Source organism: Magnolia sinica, chromosome 5 (assembly GCF_029962835.1).
Source record: "Magnolia sinica isolate HGM2019 chromosome 5, MsV1, whole genome shotgun sequence".
NCBI lineage: Eukaryota > Viridiplantae > Streptophyta > Magnoliopsida > Magnoliales > Magnoliaceae > Magnolia > Magnolia sinica.
The window spans coordinates 5975174-6000193 of record NC_080577.1 but is presented as its reverse complement, the minus strand read 5'-3'; the positions used below and the strand labels follow the sequence as shown (position 1 = coordinate 6000193).

Below are 25020 nucleotides of genomic sequence, written 5' to 3'. Positions count from 1 at the left end.
ACGTACATAGGTAAATATAGTTGAACAGAGTGGGGGTAGGTCCCTTGGAATTTTTTTATGTTTTTATTCAAAATGAGTAAGAAGCCCTATGAAAGCTGCAAAGAAAGAAAGAAACAAAAAAAAAGCTCGGTATGGTCACTAGGTTCCAATGTAGGGCAATTTGTTTCGAAAAACTTTTAAAAGTACCCTTGAAAATCTTAAACTTGAATTTTACCATACCTCAAGTATAGTACGGTCAAAATCCTTCTGTTTTCATTCATACCTAACTTTAGGAGATTTTTGCTTCTGTGCCAGGTGGGCCCCATGCTATAGATGACCTGGCCAAAAAATCAGGCCAATTATCTCATGAACTAGGCCACACATGTACTAAAGCAATCAAAGAGTATAAGAAATCGCCGAGATCCACATTCAACGTACATTCGTGACCTATCTGATAAGTGGACGCCACGTGATCTACACAAAAGGCCCCACCTATGCGAGGCCCGGATGTCCCGCGCATGTGACCGGGTCTGGAAGTGCTCCTGATCACTCATGTTTTGGCTGCCTGATCTTCATAGATATGGCAACTGGACCCCACATCTCAGTGATTCTGACCATTCATCTGATGGATCCAACGTAGACAGATGATTCCCAAAAAAATTCCAGCATTGGAACTTCGTGCCCATCAGATTGTTGGTTTCGCTAGTTGACATTGCATTTTTATCTTCTCAACCATGCCCCACTTTTTAAGGCTTTAGAAGGCTTAGATCAGTTAGGCAATCTTTTTTTTTTTATTGCATAATATACTCACGTTTTCAGTCTGTGAAAGTGGGGCCCATACTTCACTGGTCCAAACAAATCAATGATCTAGACCATTGAACCGTGGGCACCACTTGTTACAAACTAAAAAACCCTGCATCTTGTGTAAGGGTCTGTTTGGTTGGATCAAATGTCATGAAATTTCATGATTAATCAGTCTAATTTCACGCAAGATATCATCAAATTTCATAACACCGGGTGTGGCCAAAACATGTGAGCCCAAGACTCCGCGAGTTGGCCAGTTCCTCTGGTGGCTCACTACGCTGGATGTCAGACATACACCATGGTGGGCCCCACAAGCAACTAATTGATAGATATAGTATAAGCTCATCAACACAAACACAAACAGATAACACATTATCCCTCTATAGCCCAACAGCATTCTACACTAATGCAACAACACTGAAGAAAGAAAGACAATGAGCTATTGCCAATCCCCACCAGTTGTTTTTTGCTTATTATTTCTTCGCATGCCTCTGGCAGAAGGATTCGAGTCTTTGTAGACCGTCTTCAAGAGAAGATGGCTCAACAGCGAAAGTACCATTCCACCAATTGTATTTTGCTTATTATTTCTTGGCATGCCTCTGGCAGAAGGATTTCAGTCTCTGAAGACCATCTTCAAGAGAAGATGGCTCAACGGCGAAAGTGATGCGGAGCCAATTCTTAAATCTCACTGAGCTTCCTGCAAGTAATGCAAAATTCTTGATCAGCCTTCCATTCTTCGACCAGCAAGTAGTTTCAGCCGCAGCATGCGCAGTTTTCAACGACTGAATTGCAATTACATTACTTAGTGGACATACTAGCCTCTAAATTGCAATTGCCTTAATTTCCAAGACAGGTGTCAGAGGGAGGAATTGCATTTTGAAGGCTGTTTCCTCGTTCTGAATGCTAGGAAATGACATTACAATCTGGTCATTTTCCTTTTGATTGAACAGAATATTCGCATTTCTGTTCTGATAGTTGTGATTAATGTAATCTTTCAATTCTTAGAGAGGAGAATCAATCCTTCCTTTTAATTATACTGATTAATTTACTGACCTTGTATACCAATCAATTTCATTTCCATGTATAGCATTGCAATTTACTATTTAAACCTTTTCTGAAGTAAAGATATAGAAAATACTGGAGAATTCTCCAAATCGTCATGTTATCAAGTTCGGCCATGCATCAAAGAAACATTGTTACAATCTGGTCATTGCATCTTGATTGTTGCGGCCTTTGTCATTGCAGGCAATGGAATCCTCACCTCCAAGTATAGTTTAAAAACCCCAAAACTCGAGTCAATGTTCATTCAGTCAGTTCAACTCAAAACTTAACCAGGTTCAACTCGAGATTTTATAATTATAAACAATGATATTTGTACTTTAAAATATTTAAAATAGTTTAGCATAAGAATTATATAATGAGAAGATTTCATCCCCAACCGGTTAGACTGCAAGTTATGGTCCACCCAGCAGGTTAACTTCACCTTTCAAGGTGCGTGCAATGTCCAACCATTCAATAGGTTAGCCACATCCACTCATGGAGAGCTGTGCTAAGTTGTAAGGGCTTGTTGCCAAATGGTGTGTTGAAGGGCAGGTCTATGCTGGCGGTTTTGGTAGTTGACTGTATTGTAGTTGGAGATTGTTTGTTGCGGCTGGCTGTTGTTTCAGAGGTGGGCTAGCTGCCCATGTAGCAGCTGTTTCAACATCATTGCAGTAGGCATTTGCTCGGGATCTTCGAATCAATTAATGCCCCTTAGCAAGATATCTGTAACTCGCTGTGATCATTCCATTGACTCAAGATGATCCTGTCAATTGTTGAGGCTGCTGCATATGCATTATCAGGGCAGGGGTCAGAGTTGAAGGATGGGCTGTGTGCTGTCCTAATTGAGCTGGTCTGTGGTGGCTGTGTGATGTATGGGTCGCAGGTGGTGGTGGTGCTTCATTGTGTTTTTTCTAGATATGATTGTGTTGATGTTAAAGGGTTGGTCTGTTTGTCCAGTTGTGTTGGTAGTTCTCTGTCCAGATGTGGCTCTGTTTGTGGTTCGCTTTGTGTGCTTGTAGTGGCTTTGTTTTATTTATTTATTTATTTATTTATATTATTTTTTTTCAAAATGTATAATATAGTGCTGTTTGGACAAGATATATGATAGGCGAGGTCTGTATCTTTTTGTGGCACCTGCCTGAATTTTTGTACAGCTGTTTTATCAAATCAACAAAGTCACAGGGCATGTGCTCTTACCTTTTTATATAGAAAAAGTTAATTTTCTTCTCCACTATAAAATATGAGTGCTATTGAGTCTCAACTCACCTGGAATAATGAGCACCGATTCCTCTTTGGCCAGCTTGCAGCAGAAGTCCACATCATCCAAAATGTCTACCAGACGTGACACATCCAGCTTCACCTGCATTGCAGAATATGAGAAAGTTTCCTCAGGCTCATTATTTTCAAGTGCAAAGAACACCAATTTTTCCTATGTCCTCACCATAAAAGACATGGATCCCTCTGGTTTGCATGGGCAAGTAATACAATCAATCTCCTTTATTCTCTCGACACAAATATCTGCCGCTTGCCTTAGAATATCAATGGTCTTGTTAAAGAAATCCTCTCCTGTACTCCCAAGGATTTGAGGAATTGCGCCCTAATATATTTAACATATTAGACATCATGATAAAACTTGAAAGTGGATTGCCTACATCTGGATTCCTGCAGCACTTGAAGTGGCCCTGTCAGATGCAGGCCTCGTAGTGAAAAGGGAAAAATATCATTTTACTGAGAGAATCTCTGCTTTTCATTGTAGAGCCCATATCTAATAGGCGCATATGACCCATTTTCATTATACCATATTAAGGGCTGCACCTTAATTGTAGGCAATCCGTGTCTATAAAGCTTATAGCAATAGATGTCTACGACATAAAAATCTCACAACCATAATTACACAGCACAATGCCTTCAAATAACAATGTAATGTAGTGCTTGAACAAGAGGAATGGCACATTAGTCATAGCTTAGTTCAAAAACTCGATACATCTTGATGTGTAGTCAGGTTACTTAGCCAAAAACAAATTCAGGTATGAAGATGGATATGTAGAAGAAGACGAGCTGTACACAAGAGTTCTGATGCGAAGAACATGAAGTGACAAAATGAAAATGATCACATCTCCAGTTTAACGCATGAAAGCTCTCATCAATAATACATGTACACATTAAAGTTTCTGAAAATTGAAAAACACCGTTTGGAAAAAAAAGTTCACCCGACCATCAATTTCATACAAATTGGAATAGCAAATACAATATCGGCATGAAGAGGAGAGAACATGTACGTAAATTGTAAATAGGTCCCTAGTTAACAAATGCAATGAGAATGTCAAACAAAGTTTTCTGAGATATTTTTTAAAAGCTAAAATTAAAAGATTCATCTCCGATCTCTAGCATCTTCACAGGCTAGCCAAATCTCTAGCAAATATGGCTTGGTTCCATGGTGCTTTTAAGTTTTGTTAGGGGTTAGTTTTAAGAGAAAAAAAAGCCTGTTTGTCTAAGTAAAGATAAAGAATTAGCAGCTAACGTCCCTGCCCATGACAAAGAGTTACTACCAATAGTGTCCCTACCAAGGTATTCCATAACGATAACAGTAGCTATCACGGCCACCACAGTTACTTTTATAATACAGGTTGGAACGTTAGTCAATCCCCCATAACGACCGTTATGATCTATTTCTTTTTTATTGAAAAACAAAACCCAAAAAACTTGTATTGGCCCTGTCATGGACCGTTATGGGGCTGTTACAACCTTTATAGGTGGAGTAATGGGCCATTATGGGGGCTGTAATGGACTTTACAGGTCATTTTTTTCGTAATCCCCATCACGACCTTTACAACCCTATAACGTGTAATGATTGTCACCGTTAACTTTATGTAACGGCCTTTAGGGCCCGTAACAGTCGTTATAACATACCATGGTCCCTACTCATAATGAAGTATAATTATTAATATAATCAACATGTTCTTTTTCATTTTATTTTTTAATGTAGATTTTTTATTATTTATTTATGAATTATATATTAGTATATGCGTGAAACACAATCTACTAATTGATGATATAAGACATGCACTATAAGAAGTTGGTGCATGAGCCTAAAGCTAAGCAGGAATACTTCTTCTAACAACTTAGAGGACACAAAGAAATCCAGTCTTAGATGCTTTATTTGTCCGGATAAGAATTAGATTAGTATTCAATAAAACAGGCATCTAAAGACACATACCTGAACAAAGGTAACAGGATTAGAAGAGATGGTGAGGTAGTTCTTAATGCCATCGACAATCTAAGAAAAAGAAAAGCAAGATAAGTTAAAACATGGTTCTAAGTCAGGTGTGCATATATATATAAAGAGAAGGTAGTTAAAAGGAGTAATGGGTACTTTAGTTTCTTTTAAGATGCCATTAGGGTCGCTTGTTACAAGCCAACCACATCTCCAACCGGGCACTATCCATCTCTTGGATATTGACCCAAGCGTTAGAACTGGAACAACCGATCCAAACACTCCCATTGGCACAAATGGGTTGCTCCCAAATGTCAAATAGCCATAAACTTCATCAGCAATAATGAGAATTCCCAGCTTCTTTGCAGTCTCAGCAACCTAAATGCAAAACAACGGCGATCATGAACATTTCCCATAATCCTTTCAATGAATTCAAAACTAAAATTCATAGACAAGATAGAGTGTAGATTTTACAAGTCTTACCTTTGCCAAGTGCTGGTAAGTGAAGACATTCCCACAAGGATTTCCAGGGTTTATGAGTACCATCGCGATGGTTTTCTCATCTGCCAAGGATTCAACAACATCAAGATCGACCTCCCAATTCCTCTCTGGAATGAGATTGAAATGCCGAACCTCGACTCCACTGAAAGCTGCACGTGCCTCATAATATGAATATCCTGGCCTAGGGAGCAAGATATTTGCACCAGGGCGAGCAAGGACTGATAATGCTATATGAGTCGATTGACCGCAACCAACTGTGACAAAAACATCGTCGGGTGAAAGCTTGTATGGAAGATCATGAGAGAGATACTCAGCAATCGCCCTGCCAAAAGTGGTAAAATCATCACAATGTAACATAAATATAGAGAAAGGCTTAGATCATAAATTTGAGCCCTCAACCTCAAATTCCAATGAAATCTGTTTAATGTCTTATTAGGCTAGTTTGTGTATGAGGTCCACTTGGGTCCAATGGCATTGGTGTAATTATACAATTTTCTTTATTGTTAATGAAGGCTAGGAGAGGATGTCACTGACCTAGATGTCACTCTCCTTCGCATGATCTCTCCCATCATATGCAAGCTTTGTAAAATTAAAGAATTAAATTTGTTTTTGGATTAATCAATCATGACTGTTGGATGTTGTGGGCCCTAGGATAGTGGACCTTAAGGATATTTGTATGATAGCATGAGTAATTAAATGATTAAAAATATATATTATAAGATTGTAAATGAAATAACATACAAATTAACATATAAAGATTGTTATAGAGAAACATCTCTTTAACGAAGAAAGCTAGAAGATAATAGACATCACTATAAAATAAGGAAAAAGAGCATAGTAAGTTTCGCTTTGTTCCAAGCCTCAAGAAAGCATTTTTTAGAACATAAGGGCCTGTTTGGCCAACTGCATTAGGTGGGGTTAAGGTGGATGGAATTATAAAAGTTACAATAAATGCATGTGTAAGGTATTGTCCTTGGATTGGGTGTATCTCATGTTTTCTAATACCATGTTTGGAATGCATGCATTAAAAAATAAATCCCAGGATTTACTTTCAAATTACACTTGGATTGAACTTGGATAAAGAAAAAATTCATCATCCATGGGATTTTGATGCAGGGATGAACGTGATGAGGTCGAGCACCACCTCCCTCAAGAGGATAACTGTTCCGAATCCACGGAACTTCTCTGGACTCCTCACAGAGGCTTCTCGAATCCACGAGAAAGAAAGCAAGCAAAATAGAAAATAAATTCTATAAAATTTGAAATTGATTAATGAATGAAATAAACGAGTTCATAACCCTTTAAATAGGGATACCAAGCAATGGGAGAGAAATCAGAAGCAAATTACAACTAAAACTCCTAGAATTCGCAACTTACTATAAGTAGTAAACTTACTATTTATAGACGGTCGTGATGTCTACGAGTGCGCAAGGTTTTCGGCCAACAATAGTGTCCTATTTAGTTTCACCAAGCTGTTCTCCTAATTTTTCTAAGCTCTTTTCGCATTGGGCGGAACTCCTAAAACCCAACGGATGAAGAGTTATAATCAAACTAAAACTTACTATTTATAGTAAAAACGGAATTAAAATAAGGAAACGACCATCGATCCAAGGGTATTTCTCAAATCTGGCTTGCGCAACCCGGCATAACAAGGTTGGTTGGCTAAAGTAGCTCGTTCTACCCCAAAATCATATATTTTACGCCTAATAACTCATTTTGGATTGTGAGATACGCCGATCTAAGGTCTGACGGTCCGGATCACTTCTGCCATCGACCGGGCCTTTTCTAATCCATCTTGGCCATGAAACTATCCGCGACCCGCAGTACATTAGTCTCCTCCACTTCAAAAGAACTCGTTCTCGAGTTCTCGTCCTGCTTTGGTTCATGATACTCGGTTAAGTCCGCGACGTTGAAAGTCCGTAAGATTGCCATGTCATCTGGAAGATCAACAACATAAGCATTGCCATTGATCTTTTGGATGATTGGGACAGATCCAATCTTCTTAATCTTCAACTTGTTATTCGTTCCGGTTGAAAATCTCTCTTTGCATAGATAGACTATAACGCAGTCGCTCACCTCGAACACTTTCTATCGCCGATGCTTGTCCGCTTGTTCCTTGTACTTCTTGTTTGAGGCATGTAGTTTAGTCTGCACTTCCGCATGGATGCCCATGATCTTGTCTGCCATATGTTCTGCTGCAATGCTCGTGCTTGGAAGCTTAGGCAGAGGGACCAAGTCAAGTGTGTGGCGAGACACTCGTTCGTAGATAATTTTTAACAGTGATTTCCTTGTCGAGCGGTTCACTATGTTGTTGAATGCAAACTCTGCTTGAGACAAGGCCAAATCTCACTGCTTCGGTTTTTCTCCTGAAATACAACAAAAGAGGTTTCCTAACGTGCAATTTATAACCTCGGTCTGCCCATCAGTCTGTGAGTTGTAGGCGCTGTTGAATTGAAGTCGTGTATCGAATCGAGTCCACAAAGTCCGCCAAAAGTGGCTAATGAACTTCGTGTAATGATCAGAAGTAATGGTCTTGGGGACCTCGTGTAGCTGTACGACCTCTTTGAATAATAGATTCGCACGTGTGTTGCATCGAGGGTCTTCTTGCAAGGGATAAAGTGCATCATCTTAGAGAAACGATCTACCACCAAGAACACCGAATACATGCCGTGTTGTGTTCGTGGGAGACCAAGCACGAAGTCCATAGATAAATCCTCCCAAGGACCGTCAGGCAGGTAATGGGGTGTAAAGGCCGGTATTCTGAGATTGCCCGTTGGAGGTCTGACAAACATGACAACGTTGTATGGCTTTTCCCACATCACGTACCAATTACGGCCAGTAATACCGCTCTTCCACAAGAGCTCGCGTCTTGTCTCGCCCAAGGTGTTTACCGAGACGGCCACCTCCATGTAGCTCCTGAATAATCTGCTCTTTCAGATAATTTTGGGAGATGCATAATCGATTCCCTTTGAAGAGGAAACTGTCCTATATATGAAGGTCATTGGGGTGACTTTCTTGGCACTTCATTCAAGAATCTTTGAAGTCCTCGTCCTCAACATACAGCTTCTTGAGACAGTCGAAGCCGGCCACCTTGTTGCTCATCATAACAAGTAGTGATGCACGACAACTAAGTGCATCAGCTACCTTGTTCTGCTGCCCTAACTTGTACTTTAGAACGAACGTGAATTCCTATAAAAATGCAACCCATCTAGCATGCACACGATTCACGTTAGTCTAACTATTAATAAACTTTAATGCTTGATGGTCAGTGTATAGAACAAACTCTCTTTGAATCAGATAATGCTGCCAATGTCGCGGCGCCTGAACAATTGCCTACAACTTAGATAATGCAGGCAATGATAAAAAAATCCGCTTCTGGGACGACGATTGGATAGGAGATCAACAATTAAAACTTAGATTCCCCCTCTCCTATCGGATCACGACGGAAAATGGGTTCGTTGCTGATTTCCTCCACACTTCTGGGGGGAATCGTCTGGAATGTCAGCTGTAGAAGAAGCTTACATGACTGGGAGATTTCGAAGTATACAGGCCTGTTAGAATGCCTTTATAATTCTGCTCCTTCTACTTCCTCAAAAGACGAAGTATACTGGAAACCAGAAAAATCGTCCTGCTTCTCAGTCCACTCTCTCTACAACCAGCTGCGCAAGCAAGCATCAGTGTTGCAATTTAATCACTCTTTCATATGGAAATATGAGGCCCCTCCTAAAATTCTGGTGTTCGGATGGCTGGTAGGGAAAAACAAAATTTTGACCATCGACAACCTTAGGAAGAAAGGAATGATCATCCCAAATATTTGCCTTTACTGTATGCTATTGGGAGAGCTAGTAGATCATCTTCTACTGCACTGTCAGTTCGTCCATTCCATCTGGGCTAAGTTTATGAGTTCTTTTAACATACCTTGGTGTTTCTCAAGGGATGCAGATCAGTTTCTTCTTGCGTGGCATGGGATGTATTTGGGTAAGACGAAAACAACCATCTGGAGAATGGCGGTCCTTGCAGTGTGGTGGTCTGTGTGGAAGGAAAGAAACAATAGATGCTTTAGAAACCTTTCTAATTCAGCTGGGTTCGTGGCATCATCGGCTACTCGTCTCATCATTGAATGGGCTCTGAATGTTAAGGACCTGTTGGGTCAGGATCTCTATTTTTTGGGCGTGTAACCTGAGGGTTGCTTTCTCAGCAGCCTCCTCGTTTATTTTTCTCTTTTCTCTTCTTCTTAATAAAATCTTCTCATCTTTCAAAAAAAAAAAAACTGCGTACAACTCAAGCTCATAAATCGACTACTTCTTTCGGGCATCGCTGAGCTTCTCACTATAAAAGGCTACCGGCCTATATTTCTGTGATAATACTCCTCCAATTCCGACGTATGAAGCGTCACGCTCAACCTCAAATAGCTTGTTGAAATTAGGAAGCACTAAGACTGGTGTTGGAGACAAACGACGCTTGACCTCATGAAAGCTCTTATCAGCTTCATTGGTCTACTGAAACGGTCTTTTTTCCGTGCAATCTGTAATAGGCGCGACTATTGTGCTAAAATTTCGCACGAATCGACGATAGAAGGTCGTTAACCCGTGAAAACTCCTTACCTTATGAATGTTTGTCGGGATCAGTCATTCCTTAATGGCTCGCACCTTTGCATCGTCCACATGGATGCCTGTGGACGTTACAACAAATCATAAAAACAACAGGCTGTTCGTTCAAAAACTATACTTTTTCAAGTTGAGGTACAACTTGTTAATTTGTAGGACCTGCAACACCTGCTTGAGATGTTTCCTGTGCTCTGTCTCATCCTGGTTATATATCAGTATGTCATCAAAATATACTACCACAAATCGGCCAATGAACGGTTTTAAAACTTGATTCATCAAACGCATAAAAGTATTTAGTGCATTCGATAGACCGAAGGGCATGACCAGCCACTCATACAACCATTCCTTGGTCTTGAATGTCGTTTTCCACTCACCACCAGGTTGAATACTAATCTGATGGTACTCGTTCCTTAGGTCTAGTTTAGAGAACACCTTGGCCCCTTTTAGCATATCGAGCATGTCGTTCAACTGTGGTATTGGGAACCGATATTTGAAAGTAATTTTGTTGATTGCCTGACTATCGACACACATGCACCAGCTTCTATCTTTTTTTAGCATTAACAATGCTGGTACGACACATGGGCTCATACTCTCTCTCAAGAGACCCTTACAGATCAATTCCTCCACTTGCCCTTGAAGTATCTCACACTCCTTTGTACTCATCTGATAATGAGCGCGGTTGGGCAGGCTAGCCCCAAGGACGAGATCTATGTGATGTTGGATGTCCCTCATAGGGGGCAATCCATTAGGTAAATCTTCAGGCCGAACTTTTTTGAATTCGTTTAGCAATAGTCTTAAATTTGGAGGGATGTTCGAGGGTTCTAATTCCTCGCCCTTCACCACTACAGCGTATACTTCGCCGGTTTCCTTGGATTCCTCCATGAAATCCTAAATGGTCAAGAGGGAACTCCCCTCCACTTTAGAGGCTTCAGGGTGGTTCTCTGGTGCCATAGGGGCAATGATTATTTTTCTACTATTCTTAACGAATATGTAGACATTGTCTCGTCCTCGATGGGTCGCATCATGGTCCGACTGCCAGGGTCGACCGAGTAACATATGGCATGCTTCCATATCGACCACGTCGCAAAGTATTTGATTCTTATAATTTTTGCCAATTGAAAACGAGATAATGCATTGCTCAGTTACCTTGGTCTCGTTTACTTTTTTTTTTTTGAAGACACAGGGTGTCCCCACCTCTATTTTGAAGTGAGACTAATTCCTGCAGATACACGTAATCACCCACAACCACGTGTATCGGGTAAAGCCAAGGAGAGGAATCGAACCCTCACCTATAGAGAGCAAACCTATGGGGAAGACCATTTGCCCAGCCAATTGAGTACAGGGAAGGATGTTTTGTCGTTGGTAGCTGCAACTTGTCCACCATCACCCTTGAGATGATGTTCTCGCTACTACCACTGTCTATGATCACATCATAGACCTTTCCGTTGACAGTGCACCAAGTACGGAATATATTATGTCACTATGGATGTAATTCCTTTCGTGGGGTATACAGTAATTGCCTCACAATTAGAGATTCGCCACAATCCTCACCCGTCATTTCTTCGCCATCTGTTATTTCTTCAGTGGCTTGTTCATGTTCATCAAAACCAGAGTCTTCTTCTTTGGCCTCATACTCAGTGTCCCCTTCATTTATGGTCAAGTGTGCTGCGGGACGTTGATGACGGGTGTTTGATAAGTAGCCTGGTTGGCCACGGCGGTAACAATTGTTCGACCTTGGCTGAGCATAAGGATTTAGAATCTTACTCGGGCCCACTATTGTGGGTGCTGCATGTTGAGGTCTGGATGAGCCGCTCCCCGTATCACGGTTTGCGATTGCAGGAGGTTGAAGACGTTCTCCTATTGGATCTTTTCCTCGTGCCAGCACTGGATCTTGCATGGGACCCGTCATGGGGGGTTGAGTTGAATGATAGGGTCGAGTAGGAACTCTTGCAAGTTTTGTTTCTGCCCTACCCACCAATTGAACTGCTTCATCCACGGTCCCGACTAGGTACATCTGAACTCGGTCTTAAATTGTCTGTCGCAACCCACCTATAAATCGTGTCACCTTCTGTGACTCAGATTTTGACAAAATCGTTTCGTATGACCAACCGCTGGAATTCTTCAGTATAATCTGTGACAATTCGATTTTCTTGTAGGCAATTTTGGTATTGCTGGAATAATATCTGCTCATAATCACTTGGGAGGAATCGTGATCAAAGAAGACGTCTCATCCGTGGCCATGATGAGATGGGCGCCTTGTTTTAGCGAGCTCGTGAGAGTTGCAATTGCTACCACCATGCAGAAGCACCGGATTTTAATTTAAACGCTACCAATTTTACCTTTTTATGATCTGACATGTCCATATAATCAAAATATCTTTCTACCTCAGCTGGTCAATCGAGGAAATCTTCTATGCGTAATAAACCATTAAAACCAGGAAGTTCAACCTTGCCTCGATAGCCTCTTTCAGCACGATCTAGATGATCGCCTCCATGGATTAGTCGTCAGGCAAAACCTTCATTAAGGTCCTCGTCGCTAGAACTTGAATCATCTGGTGTAGCCCTACGGTTTGCCATTGGTAGCACTCTACGGAAATCAAGGTTGTACTGTACAACAACCACGGGTGGTGGAGCAACCATAGGTGGTGGAGCACTGCCTAGGGCTCAGAGCGAAAGTAACACATCCACAAAACTGTCGAGGGTTGCCTGCAGCCCTTGCATGGTCAGCTGACTGTTCCGGTGAAAGCTTCCATTCTTTCTACAAGATCACGAATCCTTGGATCACCGTCCATAGGATTTTGGCTCATACCTTCGTTATTTGTCATCGGCCCGAGGGGAATCCTCGCTTTGATACCAATTGACGCAGGGATGAATGTGATGAGGTCGAGCACTGTCTCCCTCAAGAGGATAACTGTTTCGAATCCACGGAACTTCTCTAGACTCCTCACAGAGGCTTCTCGAATCCACGAGAAAGAAAACAAGCAAAATAGAAAATAAATTCTATAAAATTCGAAATTAATTAATGAATGAAATAAATGAGTTCACAATCCTTTAAATAGGGATACCAAGCAATGAGAGATAAATCAGAAGCAAGCTACAACTAAAACTCCTTGAATTCGCAACTTACTATAAATAGTAAACTTACTATTTATAGACGGTCGTGATGTCTACTAGTGCGCAAGGTTTTCGGTCAAAAATAGTAAGTGTCCTATTTGGCTTCACCAAGCGGTTCTCCTAATTTTTTAAAGCTCTTTTCATGTTGGGCGCAACTCCTAAAGCCCAACGGATGAAGAGTTATAATCAAACTAAATTTTACTATGTATAGTAAAAACGGAATCAAAATAAGGAAATGACCGGTATTTCGCAAATCCGGCTTGCGCAACCCGGTGTAGAGGGGTTGGTTGGCTAAAGTAGCTCGTTCTACCCCAAAATCATATATTTTACGCCCGATAACTCATTCCGGATTGTGAGATACGCCCGATCTAAGGTCCGACAGTCCGGATCACTTCTGTGGTCGACCGGGCCTTTTTTGATCCATCTTGGCCATGAAACTGTCCGCGACCCGCTTTACATCAGATTTGTAATCCCATCTCACACTTCCAACACAAGGCTAATTTTCCAAGAGTATAGATCCTACGGCAGTCGATTCATAAGAAGAACAAGAAAAAGGTAGTTCCGATTTTATTTTGTTTTGCTTCTGCCATCTCTACCAATAACGTAGATGGAAGGAAAGCTGAAATCAAAGCCTTATGGAAAATCCAAAAAAATAAAATAAAAAATCCTACATTTTGGAAAGCGGATTGCGTACTGAGTAACTCACTACGCTTAGCGTACTGAGTAAACTCTGTGAGGTCCACCATGATTTATGTATCTGATCCGCTCCTTCCATCAATTTTATCAGATAATTTTAGGGCCTGAGACCCAAAAATGAAGCATATAGAAAGTTCAAATGGACCACATCACAGGAAACAGTTGAATTGAACATCTACCGTTGAAAAATTTTTGGGGGCCACAGAAGTTTTGGATCAAGCTTATATTTGTGTTTTCCCTTCATTGATGTCTTTATGATCTTATAAATAGGTTGGATGACAAATAAACATCACCGTGGGGCCTGGAAAGGTTTCAACGGTAGAAATCATTATCCCAACTGTTTCCTGTGGTATGATCCACTTGATCTTTGGATATGCATCAATTTTGGGATCAACCCCTTAAATTAGATGGAAAAATGGATGGACAGCGTGGATAGACCAAATACATTCAAGGTGGGCCCAACTGAGTTTACTCAGTACGATAAGAGCATACTGAGTTACTCAGTACGCAATCCGATTTCCAAAATGTGGGAAAAAAAGCAATCCGATTTCCAAAATGTAGGATTTTTTTTTTCCTTTCTATTTCGGTTACCTTCTGGCTGAAAGAACGCCACCAACCGGAGCATAGCCATTGTACTGAGAGGAACGGAGGGCGGAGACGACAGCATCTTCGGCGATGGGAGTGGTGTGGAAGCAAGGGTAGACGGAGGGATCGCCGAGGCAAAGAGAGATGGTGGACCTCGTTTCTCCACAGTCGATATTGCTCATGATCGTCTCCAGCGTTCCTCTAATGGTAACCTTCGCTGCGTTCGCCAGCACATCGTTGGCCTCGAAATTCCACCCCTTCTCTCCAACTCTTCCGTTCTTCATCTCTCTCTCACGCTCACTCTCACTCTCTGTAGCGCAGTCTCACTCTCTCAAACACTATCTCTCTATTGCAGGCAGGTGCTTTGCGCACTGGCTCCAGTTGTCAGTGGCGGTGCTGGGAGCGGATTAGTAGTCAACACTTCCGTAGCCTCGTGAAATAAGATTGATTGAACGCCAACAGTCCGTTGCCTTACAATCAATGTTCCGCTGGAGCTCTGTCAGACTTCTCTATCCGTTTGGCAGTGTACGCACTCGACCACGAAATGGTAAATGCACTCTCCGTTGGATCATGACGTAGGTATGGTATCCACACCGCCCATTCATTTCACGAGATCATTCTAGGGCATAATCCAGAGAACGTGAAAGATCCCAATTTTGCGCCCCACTGCAGGTTACAATGGGGATTGAAGGCTTACCATTAAAATCTCTTTGGGCCATGGAAGCTTTTGCTCAAGGTAATATTTATGCTTTACCTTACTCCATGTCCTTTTCAACTTATAACGTGAGATCTCAAATAAACATCATGGTCAGCCCTGGGAAGGCTTCAACGGTGGCCATCTCCATCCCACTGTTTTCTACGGTGGGGTACACTTGAACTTTAGATCTGCCTAATTCTTTTGGCTAACTCACTAAAATGATCTCTCCAAATGAATTGATGGTTTGGAAACAACACATACATCATGGTGGGGTCCATAGTACGTCATGGCGTCTGATGAGACTCGCTACCATCGGGTTGAGCAGCCAGCCCACTTCCCTACTCTATATAATCTAAAGAAATAAAAATCAAAAATCCCATCCTGAATTACTAAAATGCCGTCACATATAGAGTATTAAACGTGATAACATGTCTAGGTGGCGCCCACAGTGATGTTTTTGATAAATCTAACCCTGCCATCAGTTTTTTTTAGATCATGTTAAGACGTGGACCTAACAATGATATTGATCCAAACCTCGAGTGGGCCACGGTAGGAAAAGGTTAGGATTGAGTTTCCGTCATTTAAACAGCTTTCACCATTTAAACATTCAAGCGGCCGCAAAGGTTTTAGATTATGATAATGTTTTTATAATTTCAATTCATCCCTGTAAGAATAACCTCATGAACCATATTGATGGCATATATACATTATGGTGGACCCAGGGAATTTTCAACGACAAGAATTCCCCCACTTACTGTTCCCAGCCGTACAGCCTACATGAGTTTTACATCTGCCTCATTTTTGGGCCTACATTATAAGATGATATGGAAAGAAGGATGAACGGAGTGGATTTCTCACAAACATCATAGTGTGTCCCTCCTAGCTTGCCGTTGAAGGAAGTTCATGCTGATGGCTATGGCCGCAATCGGCGAAGCCAATTGGCTATCGCAAGGAATCTGGCTACTGATGTGATGTCACCATGTTATTTGGGCTCGTCATGATGTATGTTTTGTATCCACACCATCCATTCATTTGGAGAAATCATTTTAGAGAGTGAGCCAAAGAATTAGGCTGAGCTAAAGTTCAAGTGGACCCTGCCAGGGAAAAAAGTGGGATAGTGACAGCCATAGTTGAAACCTTCTCGGGGCCAACCATGATATTTATTGGAGATCCAACTTTTTTATAAGTTAAAAAAAACATGAAACAAGGTAAAGCATAAATATTAGCTTGATCAAAAGCTTTTGTGGCCCAAAAAGGTTTTAATGGTAAGCGTTGAATCCCTATTATTTTATGCGGTGGGTGCACTTGAAATTTAGATCTTTCTCACTCTTTGGATCGCGGGATGTATAGGCGGTGTGGATACAATACATACATCATGGTGGCACCGACGGAAAGTGGTGACGTCGCTTCAGCAAGGGAAGCCGATAAAAGAAATGATTTGAAAGTGGCCTAAGGGTTTAGGTGGTCCCATGTGTGCACTGCCAAATGGAGAGAGACGTTTAATGGAGCTTCAACGAAAGAGCATTAGTAACCTCTTGGCTACTGAAGTGTTCAGTATCTAATCCGCTCTTGGCCGTGCTAGGAGCACGGGTAAGTGGTACCTGACCCAAAGTGAATTGCGTGGTGTGCTGACACCATTGAACTCGGTGGTGTGTTAAAGTTACCAAGTCTGTAGTCCCCACTATGATGTATATGTTATATACACTGCCTTTTAACATTTCAAAGCGCGAATATAAAAATTGAGGTAGATCCAAATCTCAAGAGGACTCCACCACATACAGCAGTAGGGTCGATGATACCTACGGAGCCCACTATACTATTTATTTGCCATCTAATCTATTCACATTGTATGAAGGGAAAAAACAGATATCAGATTGTGCCAAAACTTTTGTGAGCCCCCAATAAATTTTCAATGGTAGCCGCTTAATTCTCCCTTCAATCTATGGTGTGGTCTACTTGAGATTTAAATCTGGCTTATTTTTGGGTTCTAAGTCTTAAAAAATTATCTCCAAACGAACCGACCGTTTGAATATAAGACACAATGGCCCGTAGAATTTATTGACATCAACAGACATCAGAGGCACCACCAACTCATATTGTGGCACCCAGCGGCCCTTACGGTAGGGTTGCCTTGGGCCCACCTTGATGCTTGCATTTTATTATATAAATGAAGCAGATTTTGTTCAGAACATTTCAGCATATGATTATAAAAAAAAAGATTTATATCATGTGAGTATTGTGATCGGTAGGGCTTCCATTTCCTCTTGAAAGATCCTTACGCTTGGAAGTCTAGGCGGGGGATCATCATGATGTTTGTTAGAAATCTACTCTTTTTACTCAATTTTTTTAAAACTCGTTTTAAGATTTTAGACCAAAAATAAAGGGAACGGATTGGCTACTCCCCTGACACCAGCCATTGGCTGGTGCTCGGTGCTCCGTGGGGCCCACCATGATGTATGTGTATCATCCATGCCGTCCATATATTTTTATATATCATTTTATGATATGTAAAAAAATTAATTATATCTCAATCCCAAGTAGACCACATTAGAGGAAATAGTGTTGAATGAATTTTGACCATTAAAAACATTTTTGGGGCCATAAAGTTTTGGATCGAGCTGATATTTATTTTTTCCTTTCATCTGGGTCTTTATGACCAAATCAACAGATTGGATGTCAAATAAACAGTATAGTGGGCCTTAGGAGGATTTTAATTGTGAATATCCATTCATTATTTTTGTCCTGTGGTGTGGCCCACCTAAGATTTATATCCCTATCATTTTTTGTATCAAGCCTAAAATGATCTGTAAAAATAGATGAACGGAATGGATGAAACAAGTATATCTAGGTGGGGCTCACAGAGCACCGACCACTAGCCATGGGGCTGGTGTCAGGGGGAAGTAGCCAATCCGTTCCCAAAAATAAAAAGGATGGAAGGCCCTATGGGCCACGCTAAATTTAAAAGTGGATAGGAAAATTCCTATTGCTGAAACTTCCCTTAGTTGACAGTGATCTCAAAAAATGGACGGATGGAGTGGTTTTCTCAAAAACTCCCCGGTGCCCTACTCAAGTTTTCAGCTCATGAACTTACGGGGAAATGCTTTCCAAATCCGCTTCCGTCTTGCCCATACCTTTTATTTATTTTTTTTCAGATGATTTCCGTTTTGCCCACGCCTTTTGCCTGTGTGTGAATATGTATGAGTCATGCTTCCCTGCGCACCTATGCACGTGTGCACCTTTGTACACGTGTCATGGGTGTCTAATCTGAACGGTCCATGTGATGTGGAATCCCATGAAACCTCATGTGACAAATTTTCACCCTGATCTAAAATTCTGGTGGGCCATAACAAAGAGAAATGAAAATCAAGGGAGGAAACTGTTTTCATTTTTCATGGGCCATCAAAGTTTTAGATCAAAGTAAAAGTTGGGCCTGGGGGGTTTCACGAGGTGTTTCTTTACATGAACGGTTCAGATTTTGGATCCACATCACGTAGGATGGGTTCTCAAAAAAGTTCGTACGTGGTACGTACGGACTGGTTCGCAGGTGAGCGTTTCCGTATGTGTGTGTGTATATATATATTCTAGATAATTTCAACGGCATAATCATAAAAAGAAGATAGATCCAAATATGAAATAATAGTCATTAAACACCGGCTGTTAAAAACTTTTTGGTCTCCCACAAGTTTTGGATTCAGTTTATAGTTTTGAGATTTTTACATCCCAGTATCTTTTTAAATCACATTTTTATTAAGATGCCTCATTAATCAAGTGATTGTGGGGAGTGGGTTTTTTTTTTTTTTTTTAAAATTTTAATTTTTCCTAAATTTACAAGAATACCCACCAATCACCGACGCTATGTAAGAAAAATAATTACGTGGTTGGATGGAAAGCAGATTGCCTCGTCCTCCTACGTACCTGGGCGATAATCTGTCCAAGCAGTGGCTGTGTGGGGCCAACATGTTATATGGTTTTTATCCACACCATCCATCTACTTTTAGAAGTCATTTTAAAGTATGAGCCCTAAAATAAGGAAAATCCAAAGCTCAAGTGTAGCACATCGCAGGAAGAGTGGTGATAATGACTCCCATGTTGAAACCTTCTCAGGGGCCACCGTAACGTTTGTTTTCCATCCAACCTGTTTATAACGTCACATATTACTTTATGAATGGAAAAAATAAATTTCAGCTTGATCCAAAACTTGTGGCCCATTAATGGTCAATCACCACTTTTTCCTATGATATGGTCCACCTGATAATTGGATCTGCTTCAGTTATGAGATTATACATTAAAATGATCTAGAAAAATGGATGGACGGCGTTGATACATAATATATGCATCAAGGTGGGCCCCATGGTAAGGGTCACACCATCTTGGGTGAGGCGCGGGTCTCACTTAATCCGCTCCCTATTCTAAAACATGAGCCAATAAAAATCCAAAACTAAAGTGGGCCGAACGAGAGAGGATTGAAGTCAATGGTTGTAAACACAACCAGACTCACGGAAGTTTTAAATTATTTGCCCTTGGTACGGGTATCAACAGGTTGGATGGCATCTAAACATGACGCTGGGCCATAGAAATATCCATGACAAATCCACTCCGTCCATGAGTTTTGCAAGACTACAACAGGACACGAGATAAAAATCAGATAGATAAAAAACTCCCACATGATGTTTACATGCTATTGAAATAAAGTGCGGAAGTGTGAGCCCTCAAGATCTGACGGTATACACGATATGGAATCTCCACAAAGCTAAAGATGAACGGTCCAGATCCAGCAGCCTGCCTATTCACTACTGGAGCAGATGAGTCTAATCACCTCTCTGATTCTACGGTAAAGATGGTCCCGGATTATGATCTATGGCTTAGATCATCCCAAGGACAAACTGAACGGACAAATTTCAATATACCACATTTCCTACTTGTAACGCCCTAGAAATTGGGGGTCATGCATACACTCGACTCCCAAGTTCCTAGGTGTCAGTTATAATCAATTTTATTGTTTTATGATTAATCAGGCCTAAATGCGCAGTATGAAATTTCTTGAAGCATGAAACACAATCACAACCAGTCTACTGAAATGAAATAGACGAAATATATATATATATATATATATATATATATATATATATATATTATATACGACCAAAAGAATGCAAAAAGGTCACACAAGGCATTGCCTAACAAAATCACAAAAATATGTCCAAAATGAATAATGAGCTGAGTCCAACCCCCAGCGATCTGAATTTGTCTACTAGGCCGGTGGAGAACCGTCCATCAATTGGAAGTAGGACAGCTCGTTCACCTCCTCAAGACTCGCACCGCCAGGCTCCTCATGCTCTGCATCACCTGCACCTATGGAAGAGTCTAGTTGGTGTTTTAAAACACCATTTCAGAGTGGGAGTGAGTGATCAACTCAGTAGGTGCTATTAGTCTTAAGTTGTAACAAGCATCAGTTATAATATGAATTTAATGAAAAATAATCAATCATAAACACCTAACTAATCTTATTAATGCGCATGCATGACGGATGATATGATGCATGCCCTCGCCACAACTCTCCCTCGAGCGACTCCATCTAACGATCGCGTATGACCAACACTCCCTCAGAGCGACCTCGACTGCCGAGTCGCCACCCTAACTAGTGCGATGCAATGCGGTCGTGTTAGCCGAGTTCTTAGTTAAGTCCATTCATCCAACAGGCTGAGGAATCTGATACACTCTATGTATCAAATGCCCTGAATTAATTGTGAGGCCAAGACCCCCCAACGTGTGAGGCGAAGACCTCACGATCCTTGATCTCGTTGAGTTCCTCGTCCCCGACTTCAAGCACATGGGGAGTGCTGAGAGAAAAGGATCGCTCATGGTCACTACGGGGAGGCACGTCACCCAAGCGTAGGCCGACAACTCGGACATAGTGTCTCATTCCACCATGCCTGGCTCATAAGGCGGTGGACCAGTTTCAATTTGATTATCGATGGCTACAACAGTTGTAGGGTGTTCTAGGTTCCATATATATGTGAGCAAACAGAGTTAACAATCAAGGTTGGTCAGTAAATAGGTTAGACCATATGAGTCAGGCAAGCACGTGACAGACGACATCGGGTACAAGCGACTCACGTAGTCTAACTACTGTCGCCCGTACGCCCTCACCCAAATCCATGGGTTTAGCCTTAGGATAGTCCTACCAGCAGGACCACCTTCACTTCCTCATATTCCTGACTAACTCAAAGGTTTAGATGGTGATCCATAACATGCCAACTATCAATGTATCAACTAGCATAAACAACATCATGTTCTCATTTTTCTCAACATACAATTTCAATTTCTCCTAGCAAGCAAAGCTAAGAATATCACGAACAAGGTGTGTGTGTGTGGTGTGGGTTGGTGAGGAAGTTAAGCACTTCCTACATTCCTTAGAACCAAAATGCATAAGAATCAATGAATCATACATGTTATAGGGCACATCATATGAGGAATCAAGCAAGACATGGACATATATTCAACCATTGTAGCAAATCATGTGAGAGGCAATAACAACATCATGTCAGAACTAAACAAACATACAATTCCGTGCAATTTCAAATTAAAAATACAATTTCTAGATTTTCTCTAGAATTTCCAAATACATCATTCAAGCAATCAAAATCATTAGGCTCATAGTATAGTTAGTGCTAGGCCACCTAAGGATAATAGTCCGCACCTGTGGATCGTTGAAGACTTGAAAAACGACCTACGAGCGCCGAACTCAGTGTCGATCGGTCGGAATCCTAAAATAATGTACTTGCATATTAGAAATCCATATCAATCTCTTCTCAACATAAGTGTTTTAAGAAAAAAGGATGAGGGATCTTACCTAGATGATCAACGGAACGATTCTTGTGGTTGCGGTGTAGGATTTTTCTTTGGAGAAGGGATAGGGAGTTGCAAGATTGAGTTTCCCTTGGGCCCACCTCGATCTATGGTCCACCCTTGCTCTCCTTCACTCTCTCTTTCTCTCCTTGCTCTCTCTTCTCTCTTTACTCTCTGCCTCTTTCTCCCCTTTAAAGATGAAAAATCGTATAGGAAGAGGGGTGCCCCAAATGAGGCCCTTTTATAATGCCAGATTTGGTGCCAATGGCCCCAAGTGTTTGGTTTTTACTATACTAACCCTATGGGAGGGTCTTTCTAGCCTCTAGGGCCCACTATGGGGTGTACAAGTCAATATACAACATAGGTAGTTAGCCCTAATGATGATCTACGTATGGATATAATCGGCCTGCCATTTGGATGCGTCGATTGACAGATATGATGAGAAGTCTGTTCAATGGTCGCCGATGGTTGATCGGGGCCGCGGCTATACAGATATGAGCAGAAAAATATCCTCACTCCACGTGTGAAGTTTGGTCGTAAACCGACGGTCCGAAATTCTCAACTTTACATAAGAGTGGATGACCCAATTCACTTAAGTTTCAGCTCATTTCTTTGGGGTATTTGCGCTTCTCATGCACTCGTCCTTTGGCTCAAGTTGAGTGGTTCTGGGCAGTACCCAGGTCCGACTCCTGTGATGGACGTCAAGCCCAGTAAGACGGACATTATTCTATAGTTTTGGAACTAGTGGCCCACCAACGAGCGGTCTAGAGCTTGTTCGGAGAATCGGGGCATTTCTGGAATGAATTTGGTAGTGAGATTTCTCGTGGGCAATGATTAGGGTTTGGATTAACTATGTTCATAGTATGGCCTATTTATAACTAGTGAAAGTGGAGATTTAGTCATGATTACTCTGAACCATCAGTTTTAGGCTAAAGGAGTAACGGGGTTGATTTGGTCTATTAGTCAAGATCCAGGCGGATTCGTTGGCTTCCTACGGTTGATTAATCAGACTTGTGCGGTTCTTACTGGTAGCAGCTGTGTATAACTAACATTGAGTGCTAATGGTCAGTAAGTGATATTATAAGCTAATTACAGAAGAAAATTTCAAGAATTTTTTGGAAATTCAAAACAGTAAAAAATTCGGGATGTTACACTCTATCCCCCTTAAAAACAATTTCGTCCTCGAAATTGCCTAAGGGTAGTAAGTAAAGGTTTCATTAATTCATTTGCCTAGGTTTGTTGATTTCAAGTTTATATGCGTGGTAGGGTACATACTATCTATACTAGGTTGGCTCATTTTAGTCTACCTCTCTTAAAACTTTTTTACCCTGATGGTTTACTAAAATTTATTTATTTATCTATTTATTTTTAAAGATTTAGATTTATCGCGACGGTTTTTCTCTATCTAGAGTAAAAATATTTGTTTTCAATGTTAGACTAATATGGAGAGACGGTTGTGGAGGGCTTGAACTCGATACGTCGATCATCTACCTGACAAGGGTAGAAGGCTCATCGTATCCCTTCTTCGTCCTGGTGGATCCTAGTCTTCTGCTCGGTTAAAGTAGTGAGTCCATTGGTAGTCGCTTAGGATTAAGAATTGAGTCAAGCCGCGAATGCTTCGTAGGTGTATATTTCTGTAATTTCGTAGTCTGATCAATCTAAATGTTTAGGGAATGACCATTATTGAAAAGTTTAAATCTCCTATTTACAAGGTTATCTTTTGGGTCTTGATCCGAGAGAGTTCTCATTTTAATTCTTGTCTAAGTTAGTGATTTAAATCTCCCACGGTGCTTATGGTCAAATGATTATCCTAAAAAGGTTTCTAATAGTATAAAATCTTATATGTATATCACCATTTCGATCTCATGTCTAGTGGATTAGGAGCAGATTGCACTTCAGTTTCCTAAACTTCGAGAGGGAAGGAAGAATCGAAAGTTCTACGGTATTTTAGAGGTTTGAAGTGCTAATAACATTAAGAAGGATACAGAAAAGGAAAGACGAAGAATGTCTTCTCAATGTGGTACGAACCTTAAATCTTTAACAGAATAGAAAAACTTGACATATTTTACTATAGTCTGCCTTTAATACAAACTTTCGGAGCCTTAAACTATGAAACCCAATCCTACTCAAGGGTCCTAATTCGATTGCGTTGAAAACTACTTAAAATAGAAAAATATATAAAAATTAGTCTAATCATAGGATGATTCCTAGTATTATTAGAAATAAACATTCTTATCTTTCACTGCACATTTGGTTTCTACTGCAGACCTGTTTAAATTCAATTCATTATAACCTATTTTGTGTTTGCAACAAAACCCATTAGTAGATTCAGCTTGTTGTTTAGTTTCTGCTTCTAGAACTATTTTCAACACCCATAGCCTGTCCTGGAACTTGCTTATTAGCTCCTATTTCAGCAAACTCTTCACTAGTCAACCATCCGGCCAACAGTTAATTCCTAAGGCAGTTCAACAGGAAACTAATAATCCAAACCTAAATCTATCCACAGTCAACCATCTGTCTTCATGATTGATCCGTTTCCTAGCCACTTCCACACCCAACATTGGTACTAAAATCTAGCATTGAATATCCATGGCTACAAAGTATCTTTAATTATAGACAACACAATATTCAGATGGGGATGTGTATATGGAATCACAGTTTATTTATTTTCATTTAGAGCAACATCACCTATCTGTGATGAAGCACATTAGATGAATAGATTGGGTGGCAGATAAAGACCATGGTAGGCCCCATATATAACTGACAGTGGATGTTCCTTCTCAACTATTCCATAGGATGACCCATTTGAGTTTTAGATGATCATATTCTAGTTTAATGGTTGCCTTTGGAAGAAAGAAAAGAAGAAGAAATGATTGTAGTAATGAGTTTTTGATGATGGGTTTGGAGAAGAAGAAAAGATAGGTTTGGAGATGT

General features: G+C 40.9%; 1 protein-coding gene across 2 annotated transcripts; it reads right to left on the bottom strand.

Annotated features, from left to right (window-relative positions):
* Nucleotides 1-1085: 1085 nt before the first annotated feature.
* On the bottom strand, nt 1086-14867 carry LOC131245253 (probable aminotransferase TAT2). Of its 2 annotated transcripts, XM_058244578.1 has the most exons (7): nt 14547-14867; nt 5522-5861; nt 5198-5416; nt 5042-5101; nt 3266-3421; nt 3091-3184; nt 1086-1480 (listed from the first exon to the last, which is right to left on the bottom strand). In XM_058244578.1, exons 1-7 carry the CDS (start codon nt 14822-14824, stop codon nt 1365-1367), a joined length of 1263 nt encoding a protein of 420 aa, XP_058100561.1. In that variant the 5' UTR covers nt 14825-14867; the 3' UTR covers nt 1086-1364. The 2 variants fall into 2 exon arrangements, with proteins under 2 accessions (XP_058100561.1, XP_058100562.1); XM_058244579.1 differs by lacking the exon at nt 5042-5101.
* Nucleotides 14868-25020: the final 10153 nt, after the last annotated feature.

Excerpts from the sequence above, each read along its gene's own strand:
- LOC131245253 (XM_058244578.1), bottom strand. The coding sequence starts at position 14,824 with ATGAAGAACGGAAGAGTTGGAGAGAAGGGGTGGAATTTCGAGGCCAAC. Across the intron at positions 3,422-5,041 it reads ATCCTGTTACCTTTGTTCAG|GGCGCAATTCCTCAAATCCT; the intron begins GTATGTGTCTTT and ends TAAATATATTAG. Across the intron at positions 3,185-3,265 it reads AGGGATCCATGTCTTTTATG|GTGAAGCTGGATGTGTCACG; the intron begins GTGAGGACATAG and ends TCTGCAATGCAG.